The sequence below is a fragment of the Erigeron canadensis genome, chromosome 4 (assembly GCF_010389155.1).
Source record: "Erigeron canadensis isolate Cc75 chromosome 4, C_canadensis_v1, whole genome shotgun sequence".
Taxonomy (NCBI): Eukaryota; Viridiplantae; Streptophyta; class Magnoliopsida; order Asterales; family Asteraceae; genus Erigeron; species Erigeron canadensis.
The window spans coordinates 40,820,537-40,837,116 of NC_057764.1; the positions used below are offsets into that span (position 1 = coordinate 40,820,537).

Sequence of the window (16,580 nt, forward strand, 5' to 3'; positions counted from 1 at the left end):
AATTATTTAATTCTGAGGAAACATTCGCTGCATTATCCCAAAACATCGTCACAACGCCTTTAAAGAATTTATTACTGTTGGTGAAATTTTTTAGAATGCCATTACCAACATTCGTAGCATGAACCAAACTCTTCAATGGGTTTGCTTGTATATAAAAAAAAGCAGAGTTCAAGACACAATATAAAAGTTATAAAGTAAAATCTTACCACAACCTGGAAAAACAAAAAATTGTAACATTGGATTACAATATATTGAATGGTCCTTGCAAAGCAATGCCAAATCCGAATCAAAATTGTTATGAAGACGTAATCTTACTTGCATGGATTTTAATCATATGGTTGATACAAAAAGCACAAGACTGATCAACAATGCAAGGCCGCAAATGATTCAGCAAAATAATTCTAATAACACTCATGACATTAGCAATCTCTTTGAAATCACTCTTCTTCGGAGTAATCAAACTTTATCGAATGTGATTGTAAATCTATTTGACCTCCCCTATAGCTTCCACGCTTCTTTTTTGTTTTTTCATGTCGAAAGTCCCTACATAGAAGATATATTCAGAATTTCGTATAATCTATTAGTTTTTTTTTAAGGCAGAGATATATTCAGAATTATATATAATCTAGTATAGTGACTAATTTGCCATGTTGATGTGAGTTATTTTTGTAAATATAGAATAGTAACAATTAATCCTTAGTAAGAAAACAGGCCATAATGTAACGTTTTTTATGATACTTCTAAATGCATGAAGGATCCGAGACATACCTCCCTCTCACTTGACCTAGAACTTCTTGTGCTTTAGCACCATATCCAACATCTGCCCCATCCTGCAGCGTGTAATAGAAAACTCAAGTTCTTTTGTTGGGCCTTATTTGTACATAACCAATACAACAATGACGCACACGAGAAAAATGGGCTCAACGTATGGACTGTCTTTGTTTTTAGAACATTATAGTAATTTCAAAAGGATTGAGCATACGTTTAACGTGCATGTAAACAAAAGGATCATTATTACCTTCGCCCAGTATGAATTATCTTGCAATTTCTCATGAGCAAATTCCACTTCATCGATTTTCACCCTTTGAAATGCAGTTACTGTCTTCGGCTGCAAGTGCACAAACAATCAAAAACGTTTCTTCTCATTACCAATTTACCATACCTGTATAAGTTTCTCATGCTTTTGGTAGAGGTGACGATTTCCACCAACTGACTTATGAATAGCTCTGGGTACATAACTTATCTCTAATGGGTCGATACTCAATCAGGTAAAACCAAAAACATTGGTATAAAGAGAAAGGATCAAACAGCAGCTAACACCCAGATAGTAATCAAGTATGTTATTGTATAACCTATAAAACCTCCCAAATTAGATTTTAATTTATGTAGCTATACTCAGCATATTTGACATACTTAATGAATTTATAATTCATATTTTTTAAAAGACAGAAGAGACAAAAAGATGTTTCGGTCCAGCTCAGCCCTGCCCAGCCTCATTTCAAACTGTACCGCATAGTTGCCTGTTTTGACATGACCCATTACACAATCTGACCATCTATTTAGCCACCTCTAACTAAACGAAAAGTAACACAAACCTCTGCTGAACCAACACGTTGCTTTTTCTCAGATTTCCAAGGTCCAGATTTTTCGACTTCATTTATCTCTGCTTTCTTGTTTTCAAGTTTATCAATTTCAGCAACCTCGACTTCTTTAATAGTAGTATTAGTTTCTATCTTCGTAGACTGATCATCGTTATCATTAGATATTGATCTTTTCCTTTTTTTAGAACTCTTCTTTTCTTCCTTATCCACATCTTGATCAACATCTCCATTTTCTTTGTTGCATACCTCCTGTTGATCTTCCTGGTTACTCTTTCTCTTTTTATCTTTTGATTTTTTCTTTGATTCAGTTACCTCCAATCCATTCACGGCCTCATCTATAGGCTTCTTTGGTGCTTCCAATTTTACTTCTTCGGTTTCATTTTTGCTTTTCTTCTTCTTTTCTGTTTTAGTTTCTTCAACAACTACATTATCTTCAGTTTGACCACGGCATACCTTTGGTTTATCTTCTTGGTTAATCTCTCTCTTCTTATCTTTCGATTTTTTCTTTGATTCAGTTACCTCCAAGGCATTCACGGCCTCATCTATAGGCTTCTTTGGTGCTTCCAATTTTACATCTTCGATTTCATCTTTGCTTTTCTTCTTTTTTGTTTGAGTTTCAGATTCAACAACTACATTATCTTCAGTTTGACCACTGCATAACAGAAAAGCAATTTGCTAAAATCCATGGGTGTTACTAAGATTTTATTACATGTTCTTTTTTAGAAATATTACTACAAGATTCTTAAATTGTGGTCAATATATAGGAAAAGAAGCAAAAAACATACATAGAATTTTGAAAAAAGTATACAGGTAAACATATTGATTATAAAGCAAAACAATTATTCTTGATATCCTACCAGGCACTTAAGTATTTGTAGTAAATGTCCTCCAAAGTGGTTGAAGAAGCCTTCAACGTATCATTCTGCATCAAAAGCATAACCGTCAGCATTTTATGATTAGACACTAGTGCAAAAGGGGAAAACAGCTTTTCAATGAAACACAGATTCTAGTTCAAATCCATGAAACACTGCTTGCTCCAAACACTTCTGACTTTAAAAGCAAAAGTATTTAAAATCCCATGAAAAAAACATAACTCTCTTCAATTAATAGTCATTATCTTGCTCTTCAAATGTGTCAAAAAGTTTTACAGATGAAGCTAGTCTTAGTAATACTAAGATTTGCATTGTTATAAGGAGCATAATATAAAAAGGCGCTTCCTCAGCACTCTCATAGACTCTCGGCGCTCTGACATGAAATATAAAAAGGCGTTTCCTTGTATCTAAGTCATTGCGAATTCAAAACACAAATTAATTTAAGGTCACAGTAAGTCAAATGGGTAGTCTTGAAATGTTGCTTCAAAGGACCTTTAATGAACTGAAATCATCAAGGTTGCAAAGAATATCAAACACAAAGTTGATAAGGACAGTCTTAATAAAACATTCGTAAATAAACCCAACCCACAATCAGCCATTTTTTCTTTAGTTTCTTGATGCCGGCCCCTAGTGTATGGAGAACCACAACATGTTCTTCTGTATTTTTTGGTTTGGATCAATCTTAATTAACATACATATTAAGATCTGGCTTAAGTCATTCTTCTAAAAAAACTGATTGCTATTATCTATATACACTTACCTCCAACATATATATATATATATAGGGGTGAGTTATTTTGACAACCACTAAAAAAAAGAACGCGAGAACCAATCTCAGCCCTCCATTCATCAAGATCAGGAAGGGCATGTTTGTCATTATTAAAAAAGTTGTCCAACACTCTCTTTCTCTCTCCTCTTATTAAATCAAAAAATATCTAAATCATTAAAAACCTTTTATCTCACAAACCGTACATCGTTAGACGGAAAAAAAAGCATGGGTAGTCTTGAAATTTCGTCCTCTTTCATTAGAGATGCGATTCGATATACTTTTGACGACTTTTTAAATTTCGTTTTTTTTCATCACGTTCATCCTACACATGTGTAGGAAAGACCTAGAAGTAGTGAGTTGTATAACCTGCCCATGCATAAGTACAACCTGCCCATGGGTAAGTACAACCTACACATGGGTAAGTTACTTATAAAGTTCAAAAAAGATGAGGACGCATTGTAAAACCCTAAATGCTAAACCCTAAAGCTTAATTTATAATCCGAGGGGGAAGCTACTTTCTAAAAACCCTGGAAAATCTAAACCTTAAATGTTAAACCCTAAAAACCTAAAACGTATGAGGGTTCCCACTCTAGGGTTTAGGGTTTGAAGTTGTAGGAAACCCTAAACCCTAAAGCTTAATTGCTAATCCGAGGGGGACGCTACATTCTAAAAACCCTGGAAAATCTAAACCCTAAATGCTAAACCCTAAAAACCTAAAAAGGATGAGGGTTCACACTCTAGGTTTAGGGTTTGAAGCCCGAGGGTTACGGCTAACCCTCGACCTTCAAACCCTAAACCCTAGAGCGAGATGTATTAGGGGTAAGTACAACTTGCCCATGGGTAAGTACAACTTACACATGTGTAAGATGAACGTGATGGGAAAAAAACGAAATTTAAAAAGTCGTCAAAAGTATATCGAATCGCATCTCTAATGAAAGAGGATGAAATTCTAAGACTACCCATGCTTTTCTTTTCGTCTAACGATTTACGGTTTGTGAGATAAAAGTTTTTTAGTGAATTAGATAGAATTATATTAAAGTAAGAGAGAGAGAAAAAAGGAGCTGGCGAAAATACCCCTCTAGTGTTGAGAGGAGTTTTTTTATTTTTAATCTTGTCCATCCATTTTCTTTGATCCAAGGGTGTAGAGGAGTTCTTGAGTTCTTTTTTTTTAGGAGTTCTCAAATAATCCCTCCTCTATATATATATATAGAGGAGGGATTATTTGAGAACTCCTAAAAAAAAAAGAACTCAAGAACCATTCTGGACCACATATTCTTTTCCTCTTTCTCTCTCTTCAATTAAATAATAAAATTCAACCAAATCATTCAAAATGTTCTAACTCACAAACCGTAAATCGTTAGACGAAACAAAAAACATGGGTAGTTTTAAAATTTCGTCCTCTTTCATTAGAGATCCAATTCGATATACTTTTGACGACTATTTAATTTTCGTTTTCTTTTTGGTACTTATACATAACTTACACATGTGTAGGTTGAACTTACACATGTGTAGGTTGAACAAAAATTATGATTCGGAACGGGCTTCGCCCTTAAGGATATTCATAAACCAAAGCTAGTGGGGGTGATAGGTCATAGAGGGTGATAGGTCATAGGGTGATCGAGTGGGAGGGAGCCTTGACTTGAAGCATTGTACAAGTGCTTAAGGCTTGTGATGGTTCCCAAGGATCCATTATGACCACTTCACTTAGGTATACGAGGTAATAGAAGGTGATAGGTCGACTACCCATCCTTTTTGTTTTGTCTAACGATTTACGGTTTGTGAAATAAAACATTTTAAATGATTTGGGTGAATTTTTTTATTTAATGGAAGAGAGAGAAAATATAAGAAAATGAGTGGTCCAGAATTGTTCTCGCATTCTTTTTTATTTGTGAGTTCTCAAAGAACTCTTCCTCTCTCTATATATATATATAAACATTCCTACAACCTTAAAATGAACAAAAGTAACCCCAGACATGGTTTAACAGACTACTGTAAATATGTGCATAACAAATAGCATTTGAACTTTTGATGTGAAACCAATCAGTCAAGCCTGCTGTAATCCAAGAAACCAACTAACTACTCGTATTAGTTAAAGGCAAGAATTCAAATTTTGACCGTCTCACCGTCCATGGTATGTTGCTCTTAAACTAGCTTCAGGGTCTACTCCCTCACATGTAACAAATATGGACTTATACTAATCAAAACCGTCAGATATTGGAAAAAGGCAACATAACCATACCACAGCACTTATCAAACTACAGCTTAGTAATACGTGGGCAACTTTTTAAAGTAACCAGTCCTTCTTATTTATTCGGTTTCTAACTAGAGACTGAACAAAATCCCATACATAACATCCGTGAGTTAAACATACCAAGAGCAGTTAATCAAACTATCACCTTATCATTCGAAAAACATCGATAACCGCCAACACCAACCGTTTCACCCGCCCAAGTCCCCGCCCACAAAACAATATGTGATAGATAATGCTCCTTACCAACTCAACAAAACCCGCTTAAATAGAGTGTCCACCCGTAATAAAAACACGACCATGTTTGCAAAACTCTCCAAAACCAACAGAGATATTTTAACTAATAACTATCACTTCTACACTTTCACTTTAAAATTTAAACATCTTTGATAGATATGTATGTTTTCAACTTCTTTTTTTTTTTATATTATATATATTTTCAAGTGAAACCTAAGTAACTCACTTATTTCTTATACAATAATCAATTACAAAGCCAATATTTTCATAATAATTATGAACAAAATTACTACCAGCTGATATGAATGATACTAATAAATTAAAGCATACAGTAATAAAGAGAAATATAAAGTACCTGAATTTGGGCTTCGGATATAAAACGTTTGTGGGTTTTGGAGAATCCACTGCGATGAAGATAGTCAAGAATTGCTTGGTTAATAATTTCTTTAGTTTCTTGGCTGCCTGTCATCTTTTGACTTGTTGATTTAGAGGGAGGCTGACTACATACAAAGAAAGCAAAGGGTTTTATGGTCGTCTGTTAATTTAGGGTTTTGGGGAATATCTGGGTCATATACCCTGTTATTTTTTATTTTATTTACTTTTTGTAAAACAAAATTACTAGAGTAAATTATAGGAATTGACCGCTTTGTCCCACGAGTTAATTACACAAGTCATAGCGTCATACAAAGCTGTGGCTATTTAAGACCCAAGGCCCAAACTCATTCATGTGATCAAAGTTGTTTGTCTTTTTCTACTTTTTGAAAATAATAAAATTTTCAAAATATTAGTCTAAAAATACTTTTAAATCATATGTATATAACAAATAGATTTTGTTTGTACTTTTTTTAAAAAACTTATCTTTTAAATTTTTACATGTCATCATCCTATAAATTAACAAAATCTTTAAGTTTATAAATTAGAAGAATTAATCATTCTTTTTTCTTTTCAGTTAGCACCTTTCACCTGTAAATCACATAGAAAAATTACCACCATTTAATATGTTTTTGAGTTTGATCCATTTTCAAAACAATAAAAAAAACTTAAATATTATTATTTTATTAGTGTTCATTTGTTTTTTATTTATTTATTTGGGTTTAGGTCGATAGTCGACGTACTAGTAATAACTTAGAGACCGGCTAACGACCTAGGCGCCAATTAGAAAAGCCATAAAGGGACGTTTGATAATAATAATTATTTAACAGATTAATTGATGAAAACCTTACCCTTAGGTTGCTCAAGTGGTGACGGGGCTTTGCCTTTTGTTTGTTGTGTGGAGTTCGACACCTATAATTGGAGAATCTTAGTGTAATTTAAATAGTTTTATAATATAGGAATTAGCCGTTCAGTATAAAAGAAAAAAGTAATGAGAATTTTAACTTTGATCCTTGCTTCTTTTTCTTTCTTTGTCTCCAATTATTTCTCCACCTATGAAGCTGGGTTCGAGATAACCTATACCGACTCATACTAGGCCTAGTACCATCCCGAATTACGGGCCTGAGTTGAGATTAGTAACCTCATACTTTTTGTGGATCATGTTAGGTAGAGAAATTATAACCGACCAGCCCCTGAACTCGAACCGATTAATAGCCAACTTTCTTCTCAAAACAAGTCTTCGGTTCAAAATATCATTAGTTAAACATCTTAAGGTAGCTAAAGAAATCATCGGAATTATTTAATGCACTGCACATAAACCATGTACATCTAAGTAAAAAAAAAAAAGCATACCATCCTTTCAATGCTCTCATAGCCTAAAATAAGATAGCCTCATTCGTTAGTTTATAACTATTCATATCGTTATTTATTACATCAAAGAGGCTATTGTGTCCAGAACCACACGATAACAATCATGTAACATCAGCAAAATTCACCCCGACTGAAAATTAAACATTTGATACTTTCAAAATTCAGCTATATTTCGATCTCATAGATTAAAATTTTATCATAGGTAAAGGATATATAGCTAGTATGTGATGAGGTGGATGTGACGAACGTTGATCGTAGAACCGGGTAATCCTAGAAATAAAATTTAAATGTCATATATTAGAAAATGATATATATATAATTGATGTATCATATTTTACACATCAACATAGACGTAGATATATTGTTCGTAAGGTAATGAGTATTGACTGAGAAGAAGTGGTACTAATGCGCGTGCGGAGGACCCAAATTCATGCCATTGTCTTCTATCATAAAACGCTTTTCAAGTTAGGATGCTTTTAATCTTCATTTTTAAGAAGATATCGATATTGTAAATTTTGGATTGTTTTCACATTCGTATTGACTTGGGGTTTTAAGTTTAACTTACGCTTGAATTATATTTATGTGGCATTGGAAGGTGAAAATGAAGGAATTAGTATTTATTTTGATATGTCAAATGTGTAATGGTGTAACATGACAACCATATAACTACAACAATTCTTAATGTTCCATTTATCCACATTTTTATGTGTGTAAAAATATATAGATTCAAAAGTGTGTAGAAATTTATTCACACTAAAAAGAGTTAATGTGGACAAATGGGGTGTTACAAAATAATTATGAAAGTCCACACTAAAAAGTGTGAACTTTTATTTTTACACACTTTTTAGTGTGAATAAATTTCTACACACTTTTAAATTTTTACACACATAAAAGCGTGATAACATTTTTAATTTGTTTACACTAACTAAAAGTATGAAAAAGTACAACATCATTTGTATCATTTGTAGTGAGTTCAAATACGTTATCAAATAAACATGTAATTGTTCAAAGTTATTTAAATCGATTTATCGGTGAAAGTTATTTTTGTATTAACTTGTTATAGAGTTTGAAAAAACAAAAAAAAAAAAATGATTATTGAAGTCGGCCTGGCCTATTGAAAAGTGTATGTCATGTACCGACTCATTACTGAAACTATATAATCCATGTTGTTAATTAAATCTTCTCTTAATTGTGAAAATCATGTAAAGCGATATGGTAAATGAAATGGGGCATGGGGGTGACCAGAGAAGGCTCCCTAGCCAGGTACCAATGATGTTGTTGTCATCGCAAGGACGAGAAGAAACCTTGTCATTTCTTGGGCTATTATTTAATTTGTAGGGACTATAATGGAGTAGTACAATGATAAAAGATGAGGATGATGTTTCAAGACAAGCAGCAACCAACAAGTCCTTGCGCTAATTTGTTTGTCCTTTCTTGAGGACAAATTTTATATATTGAAGTACAACAACTCAATAAATGGTTTAACATTTGAAATTTTTAACAAAATTATGGCTCATATTTATACAACTTCTCAAGATAAGACTAAAAAATCCATGCTTTCCTCATGGTTTTTAGATTTACCGGGTGATAATTTTTGGGTGATCGTGTTAGACTTAAATTTTAATGGCATTTTCGTACAATTTACCCATGCAAGTGATAGACGATAATGCGTTGGTATTTATTTTTAACGTCCAACATTCAACAAACAAATTAAAAGATGCACAACTGCACAAGCATTCCGTACGGCTTGACTCATTATTGACAAAAGACCACCGTTAACTGACTTAACCCAACCATACCAATCCCTTAAGCGCCTCATGTTACTACAAACACAAATAAATAACTAATAACTAATCATCATCGCTAAAGTAGTCATCGACTTCCAGTGACACGTATGGTGGAGGATTTCCCCTCTTGTTTTCCCAAAGATGATCTACCAAATCCGCTAAGAGCATGTTGTGGGTTTGGCTATTTCATACGGCTTGTAAATTCGTGATCCGTTGCTCCATTGGAGTTTGTTGTTCCCAATACGCCGGGTCTAGTGTCGGGTCTTCGTCGTTGAAGTCTTGACAAAAAGCTTTATCTTCATCCTCCAATATCATGTTGTGTATAGTGATACACGCGTATATCACGTCATGCATCCTCTGCTTGTCCCAAAACCGTGAGGGAAAACTAATAACTTTCCAACGCTTTTTAAGAACCCCGAATGCTCTCTCGATATCCTTTTGCGCCGATTCTTGTTTTTTCTTAAAGTATTTTCTCTTTTCATCAATCGGGTCAGTAAAAGTCTTCACAAAAGTGGAATACTCAGGGTAGATGCCATCTGTCAAGTAGTATCCGGCTTTGTAGTAGTTGTTGTTTGCATAAAAACCCGCTGTAAATTAAACAAAAGCTAATATTAGTTAACAAAAGCATATATAATATATTACTACATATTATATACATAAACGTTAAGTACGTAATTAACCTGTAGGTGCCAAGCCAGATATAATTTCTTCCAATACTGGGGACGCCTCAAACACGTTGATGTCATTGTTGGACCCCTGCTGACCAAAATATGCATTCCAAATCCACAAGTCAGTAGACGCAACCGCCTGAAGCATCAATGATGGTCTACCAACATCCCCTCTGGTGTGCGAACCGCGCCATGCGGTTGGACACATCTCCCATGGCCAGTGCATGCAATCAATACTACCGATCATACCAGGGAAACCATGAAGCTACTCATGCACATCGTATATTCGTTCAAGATTGATAGATGTAGGTCTCCGTAGGTATGTCGGTCCATACATTTCATTTATACCTATTTAAATTATTTATAAATACGTAAATGAATTAATATTACTAAATATTATGTACGCAACTATATAATATGTACGTAATTATATAATATATTACTAAATATTATGTACGTAACTATATAATATGTACGTAACTATTTAATATATAACTAGATATTATGTACGTAATATATTATGTACGTAACTATATAAAATGTAAAATTAATATAAAATGTACGTAACTAGATAATATATAACTATATATAAAATGTACCTTTACAAAAATATATCAGCGACTCCCAGGAAGTCCTAGCCGACATCTCCAAATGCTCGTCAAACAAGTCGACGCTACACCCATATGCTAATTGACGAAGCGCAGAGGTAGTCTTGTGTATCGGCATGAAACCCAGCTTCCCACGAGCATCCATTCTTTGTTGAAAATATGGATACCTTTCTTCCAAGTCATTTGTAATTCTCAAAAATAGCCGCTTGCTCATACGATAGCGACGTCTAAAATCCCTCACGCCAAATAAGGGTCGCTCAGCAAAGTAAAGGCGGACCAATCGCGCGTATGCCTCCTCACGTCGACGTTCCAGAACCGTTCTTCTTCTAGGCGAAAGTTGGTCTTCCTCGTCCTCCTCGTCTTCTGCGGCTTGAATCATAGTAGTAACTGTCAAAGCGACGGTACTAAGAATAGCGTCGTCAAGATCGATTGAATCATCGGATGAAGAGGGCGATGGAGGATCCATATCCGTAATATATGTATATATTTATGTAAAAATGGAAGAAGATTTATGTGTTTGTGTGATGGTGTTTTGTATATATGTATATGTTTTGTTAAAAAAGGAAGAAGATGAAAATATATATAGGAAAGGGAAAATTAAAAAAAAAAAAAAAAAAGAAAAATAGCCGTTTAATGGCTTTGGAAAGGGGGAAAGTTGTGGTTGTGAGGAGGGCCAAAGGAGACGTGGGGCGAGGGAGAGGGGTCGGCCAAAAGGTGAGTCGGTGGACGGGGGTGGTGTGGGGGGCGAGAGAGGGCGAGGGTCGGGGAGATTTATCTCCACTCCCGTTAGTCTTAGAGACAAGGATTGAATTTCAGCCAAGCGTAATTAATGAGTGTTGTCTAGCTTCCCAAGTTGTTGTACAAGGGAGCTTGAACACACTAGTGTGTGTACGTGTGCTTTTGATTCTAGTCTACACTATACAAGGGAGTCCTTTTTTGCAATGTTTTCAAGTTTAACTAATTATACTTTTCTGTCATCTGCCTGACAAATTTATTACGTTTTTCATTCTCAAACTTTAATAATAGAAAGAAAAAAAACTCCTGAATTTGGCAAATTAATTTGGTAATTTTTGTCTCTGCAATTAGCTAATGTCACATCGACGTTAAGCATGTGTCTTTCATGATTATAATAAAGAATTACTTTAGTTATAAAAGTTCAATATGAAAAATTGAAAAACTATCAACCACATGGATGAAAAGTGTAACTATCTATCTTCTGGATTTTTGTATTTAATTAGTTTTTTGTCTCCGGGCGTTGTCCTGAGAGACATTAAGTAACATGTAAACATGTGAAAAATTATATAAAATGAAATTTTTGTGGCAAAAATTAAAAGTTGAAAAGTGATGTGATAAAAAGTAAAGAAAAATGAAACGTTGGTGGTTGAAGTTGAAAAAATAAAAGTATAAAAATTAAATAAAACAAAACTTTGTGTGAAAAGTAAAAGAAATAAAAGTGATGTGGCAAAAAGTAGAATGACGAAAAATTCGTAAATTTATGTGATAAAAAGTAAAGAGAATGAAATTTTCGTGACAAAAGTTAGAAAAACAAATGTATAAAAAGTAAATGGGGAAATAACACAAATATTTCGTGCAAGAAATAGAAGAAATAAAAGTTATGTGACAAAAAGTAAAAGTTTAAAAGTTTCTGTGATAAAAAGTAAAAAGAATGAATTTTCGTGGCAGAAATTAGAAAAACAAAAGTTTAAAAACTAAATAAAACAAAGCTTTCGTGCCAAAAATAAAAAAAAATTAAATTTATGTGACAAAAAGTTAAAAGTTTCCATCATAAAAAAGTAAAAAAAAATGAAACTTTCGTGGCAATAATTAGAAAAACATATGTTTAAAAACTAAATAAAAGCAAACTTTTGTGCTAAAAGTAAAAAAATTTAAAGTTATGTGACAAAAGTTAAAACGTTAAAGTTATGTGGCAAATATTAAGAAACCTAAAGTTAAAAGGTTAAAGTTAGCTGATAGGGACCATTGTTGTAACAAATTTAACGACAGGGACTATAATTGCAAGAAAAAATTAGCAGCCGTTAGCTGATGAGGACCATTGCTGCAGCCGTTAGCTGATGAGGACCATTGCTGCAACAAATTTAACGATAGGGACTAAAAGTGTTGAAAATGTATGGCGCACGCTTAAAGTTAGCTGATAGGGACCATTGTTGTAACAAATTTAATGACAGGGATTATAATTGCAGGAAAAAATTAGCAGCCGTTAGCTGATGAGGACCATTGCTGCAGCCGTTAGCTAATGAGGACCATTGCTGCAACAAATTTAAGGATAGGGACTAAAAGTGTTGAAAATGTATGGCGCATGCAAACCAATTAATGCTTTTGTGTATATATAATAATTTGTACTCAATGAACTTGCTATACAATTGCATATGTGGGGAACCCAACTTATTTTTGAAGTTCTGACAAGAATATGAAATGACAGAACTATGTTTAAAGATGGGGGACCCTATTGTGTCAAAGGGGACCGATCAGTATCACAATGTAAAGCAAACATGACATTTAGCCAATGGAAAATGATAAATTCTCCAAATGTAAAGCCTATAATTGATTATCTTAAAAGGACTCGATGTAGTTTAACTCAAAATAATTAGGCATATACCAAAAAATAGGATATGTTGGTATCATCATCATATATGAACTATTTGCCAAGATAGAGATGTATTTAACTTTAGTATTATTGTTTTAACAATAGAATTGTATTACAAAAGAACTTTCTTTATTATCATATATCTTATATTATATTATGCATGGAATGGAATGATAAAAGCGTTTAATATGTAATCCAACTTTTTTAGTTTCAGTAAAACTTTAATGGAAAGGGTGATGATCTGTACACCATCAAATGTGTTTTGATGATCCACCATTTTTGATGATCCACCATAAGAAGCTTAAGGTCTTGATTTCCTTCTTCGCAAATTGGATTGATGGGTTTTTGTTGGTAAAAACTTATGTTTGCTGGATTCAAATCTAAATTTAAGATTAATTAATATTGAATTTTTGGTGTGTAATAAATTAGGACTTCGGTTTACCAACGTTGTAATTTGTTTTAACGTTTGATTATGTGTACTTTCCTTTTGCCGCTATTTTCATCCACATAGATAAACTTTTTTGTGTTATAAAAAGTCTACTAATATAATTGATTTAATAATTAATTACGAGTACAACATTAAATTTATATATATAGTTTTCTCTATGTTATAAAAACATAACCATTATGGTGTAGTGGTTATATATATGCTTAATATACTCATAAGTGGTCTTAATTATCATCTTATGTTTATTTAATTTTTCCTTTTTAACACCTACATGAACTGATGAACACCTTAATTTAATTAGACGCATACATTTACTAGCTATCTGAGTTATAAATTCGTTTGTTTTAACCGGGTAACCTGAATATAAAAAATTACATTTCCAAATAGTGATAAGGTACGCGAATTATCAACTATAGGTTGTAAGTAAAGTCCTACGTTAAGATAAATATGTTTGAATAATTTTCAATTTCAAAAAATATATTTTTCTTAGACCGTAACATCAAACCATCTTTGAGTCTTGTTTATTGATTGGCAAAAGATATTTCATAAAACAGAAATAATTACCTGATAGTTATCTCTTGATCGAGCAAGGCATCGAGTTCGACGTAGTAGTAATGTAATTTGTGTGGTTACTCAACAAGAAGAGAAGCCACAAGTGAGATAGTAGAGAATGAAAGGGCGGATATAGAAAGTGATAGAGAAGCCTAGCTAGAACATGAAAGGGCAGATAAATGAGCAAAGAGCCAAAGACATGAAAGAATGACTCACAACAAATTAATGAATTGAATTGTATCACTTTGAAAGGATATATATTCAGACTCATGAACCAAATACTAATTACTTTACACAATACTAGATTATTTTATCTTCATACATATCATATCAATCAAATGACACATTTTTGCAATCATATAAAATGCAACATCAACTCTAGCGTGCTAATTTAATTTGCTAGCTTTAATTAACCTATGCATCATATCAACAAATTAAATTAATCAACAGGTACACAATAAAACATCTAATTAGATAATCAATCCAAATAAATTACAATTACCACAACAAATATAAATAATGATGCAAAAATTTAATGCCAATTAATTAACTTAACTCAAGAGTACAAAAACACCAATTGTTTAGAGCAAAGAGTGCATTTGTATCTTCTTTTAGTGATATTACAAACGGGGACGAAACAAAGCCTCCATTTGTGAGCACAATCCACCGCCTCAACTTTGCCACCACATTGTGGGCAACTACCGGGAGCTTCTTGTCGACTTAACTCCTTTTTTTCTTCCTCGCACACGTACAACAGTCTCATTTAAACAACTAATTAATTAGTGGAGTACAAAATCCGTATATATTTTTATGTATGGCCGGATTAAATCCGGCAGGTTTGTGTATGTTTTTTGCCTTGAGAATTTAATTTCTTCAAGGATAAGTATATGACGAGACACATACATGTGTGTTTTGACGGTGTGTGTGTATATATAGATTCTAGATATAGATCTGTTGATTCAACCAAGTACTATTTTGTTTTTGTCTCTTCGTATGTGTTTTTTTAAATCCAAAATGATTTTATTTGATATATAGGTTTCGCAAGTAGGTGTATTTAATATAGTTCGAAACTGATACGGTATAATTGACATAATTAGTGAAAAGTGAAAACTCAAAATTGATAGTTAGTCGCATAAAAAAGCATGTCCAAAACAGATATGATAAATTCTTTTAGTTTAAAAATCTTTTTAACTAGTACTCGTAAGTCGTAAATAAAGACATGCTTAAGAAATCGTAGAGCAATATTAAAAAGAGAATTAATGAATTTTTTAAATGTCACCATTTTATAATAATTTTAGGATATATAATTTTTAGATTAACATTTAAAAAGAATCATTTTTTATATTTAAAACACTCCCTTGAGGAAATGAGTTAAGAAAAATGTTTAATTTTCTTAAATACTATTTTAAAAATCCTCTTGAAACCATCAAAAAAATGTCATGTTAATTGCAATAATTTACTAGCCTAATTTATGTCAATCTATTGATTTTGTCATATATCATGATTTTTTATAGTTATTAGAAAAATTGTTAGAAGTATAAGTTATGTTATGAGAATATATCAAATACAGTTAAGTATTTAGAGATGTATTTAACTTGTACATTTTTTTTATTGTGTGAAAAAAAATTCATTTGGTTCATTGTATGTAATTAGTTAACTTGTAAAATTGAACGAATCGTGTAAGAAATCGGTCGGACACTAATGTGACACCATCTGACATCTGAGACATGGCATAATGAGAGACCTCCACATCAGCATTTAGCCCATTACTTACATGATTCGTTCAATTTTGCAAGTTAATTACATACAATGAACAGAATGAAAGTTGTTTTCGCACAATGTAAAAAGTTTACAAATTACATACATCTCCAAATACCCTTTCAAATAATACATTTATAAAATAAACTGGAAGGAAATTGTTTTCACACAATGAAACGATTTAGCTGATATTCGTCTTCATAGTGAAAATGAATGGTGAAGTGATTGGAGTCATTTGGCTAGAACAACTTTAACATGTCGCTAGCCTTGTACATCTATAAATTGAAATGTACATGTTTTCGCACTATGTAAAAAGTTTACAAATTACATACATCTCCAAATACCCTTTCAAATAGTACATTTATAAAATAAACTGGAAGGAAATTGTTTTCACACAATGAAACGATTTAGCTGATATTCGTCATCATAGCGAAGATGAATGGTGAAGTGATTGGAGTCATTTGGCTAGAACAACTTTAACATGTCGCTAGCCTTGTACATCTATAAATTGAAATGTACATGGTGGAATGTCAAAGGATTTTTTGGTCTGATTTCAGGGTCCTGGGCTTGTGGCCTATATATTTACTTGATGAATGTTTGCTACTAGTATTGATATTCGGGCTTTGTATTATTGGGGATCGTATTTCCTATCAACGCACCACTTTAGCTTCGAAAAATTTTCTA

At 32.8% G+C, this 16,580-nt stretch overlaps 3 protein-coding genes across 3 annotated transcripts; all 3 read right to left on the reverse strand.

The window, feature by feature from the left end:
• Nucleotides 1-213: 213 nt before the first annotated feature.
• On the reverse strand, nt 214-6,279 carry LOC122595993 (nucleolar and coiled-body phosphoprotein 1). The gene is made up of 6 exons (XM_043768487.1): nt 6,083-6,279; nt 2,459-2,523; nt 1,596-2,253; nt 1,019-1,108; nt 769-830; nt 214-543 (listed from the first exon to the last, which is right to left on the reverse strand). Exons 1-6 carry the CDS (start codon nt 6,194-6,196, stop codon nt 438-440), a joined length of 1,095 nt encoding a protein of 364 aa, XP_043624422.1. The 5' UTR covers nt 6,197-6,279; the 3' UTR covers nt 214-437.
• A 2,865-nt stretch (nt 6,280-9,144) lies between these two features.
• LOC122598607 (protein ALP1-like) lies at nt 9,145-10,991 on the reverse strand. Its single transcript, XM_043771194.1, has 3 exons — nt 10,525-10,991; nt 9,938-10,273; nt 9,145-9,844 (listed from the first exon to the last, which is right to left on the reverse strand). The coding sequence occupies exons 2-3, from the start codon at nt 10,170-10,172 to the stop codon at nt 9,444-9,446; spliced, it is 636 nt and encodes a 211-aa protein (XP_043627129.1). The 5' UTR covers nt 10,173-10,273; nt 10,525-10,991; the 3' UTR covers nt 9,145-9,443.
• LOC122597623 lies at nt 10,191-10,999 on the reverse strand. The gene is made up of 2 exons (XM_043770199.1): nt 10,525-10,999; nt 10,191-10,273 (listed from the first exon to the last, which is right to left on the reverse strand). The coding sequence occupies exons 1-2, from the start codon at nt 10,997-10,999 to the stop codon at nt 10,191-10,193; spliced, it is 558 nt and encodes a 185-aa protein (XP_043626134.1).
• Between the last annotated feature and the right edge of the window lie 5,581 nt (nt 11,000-16,580).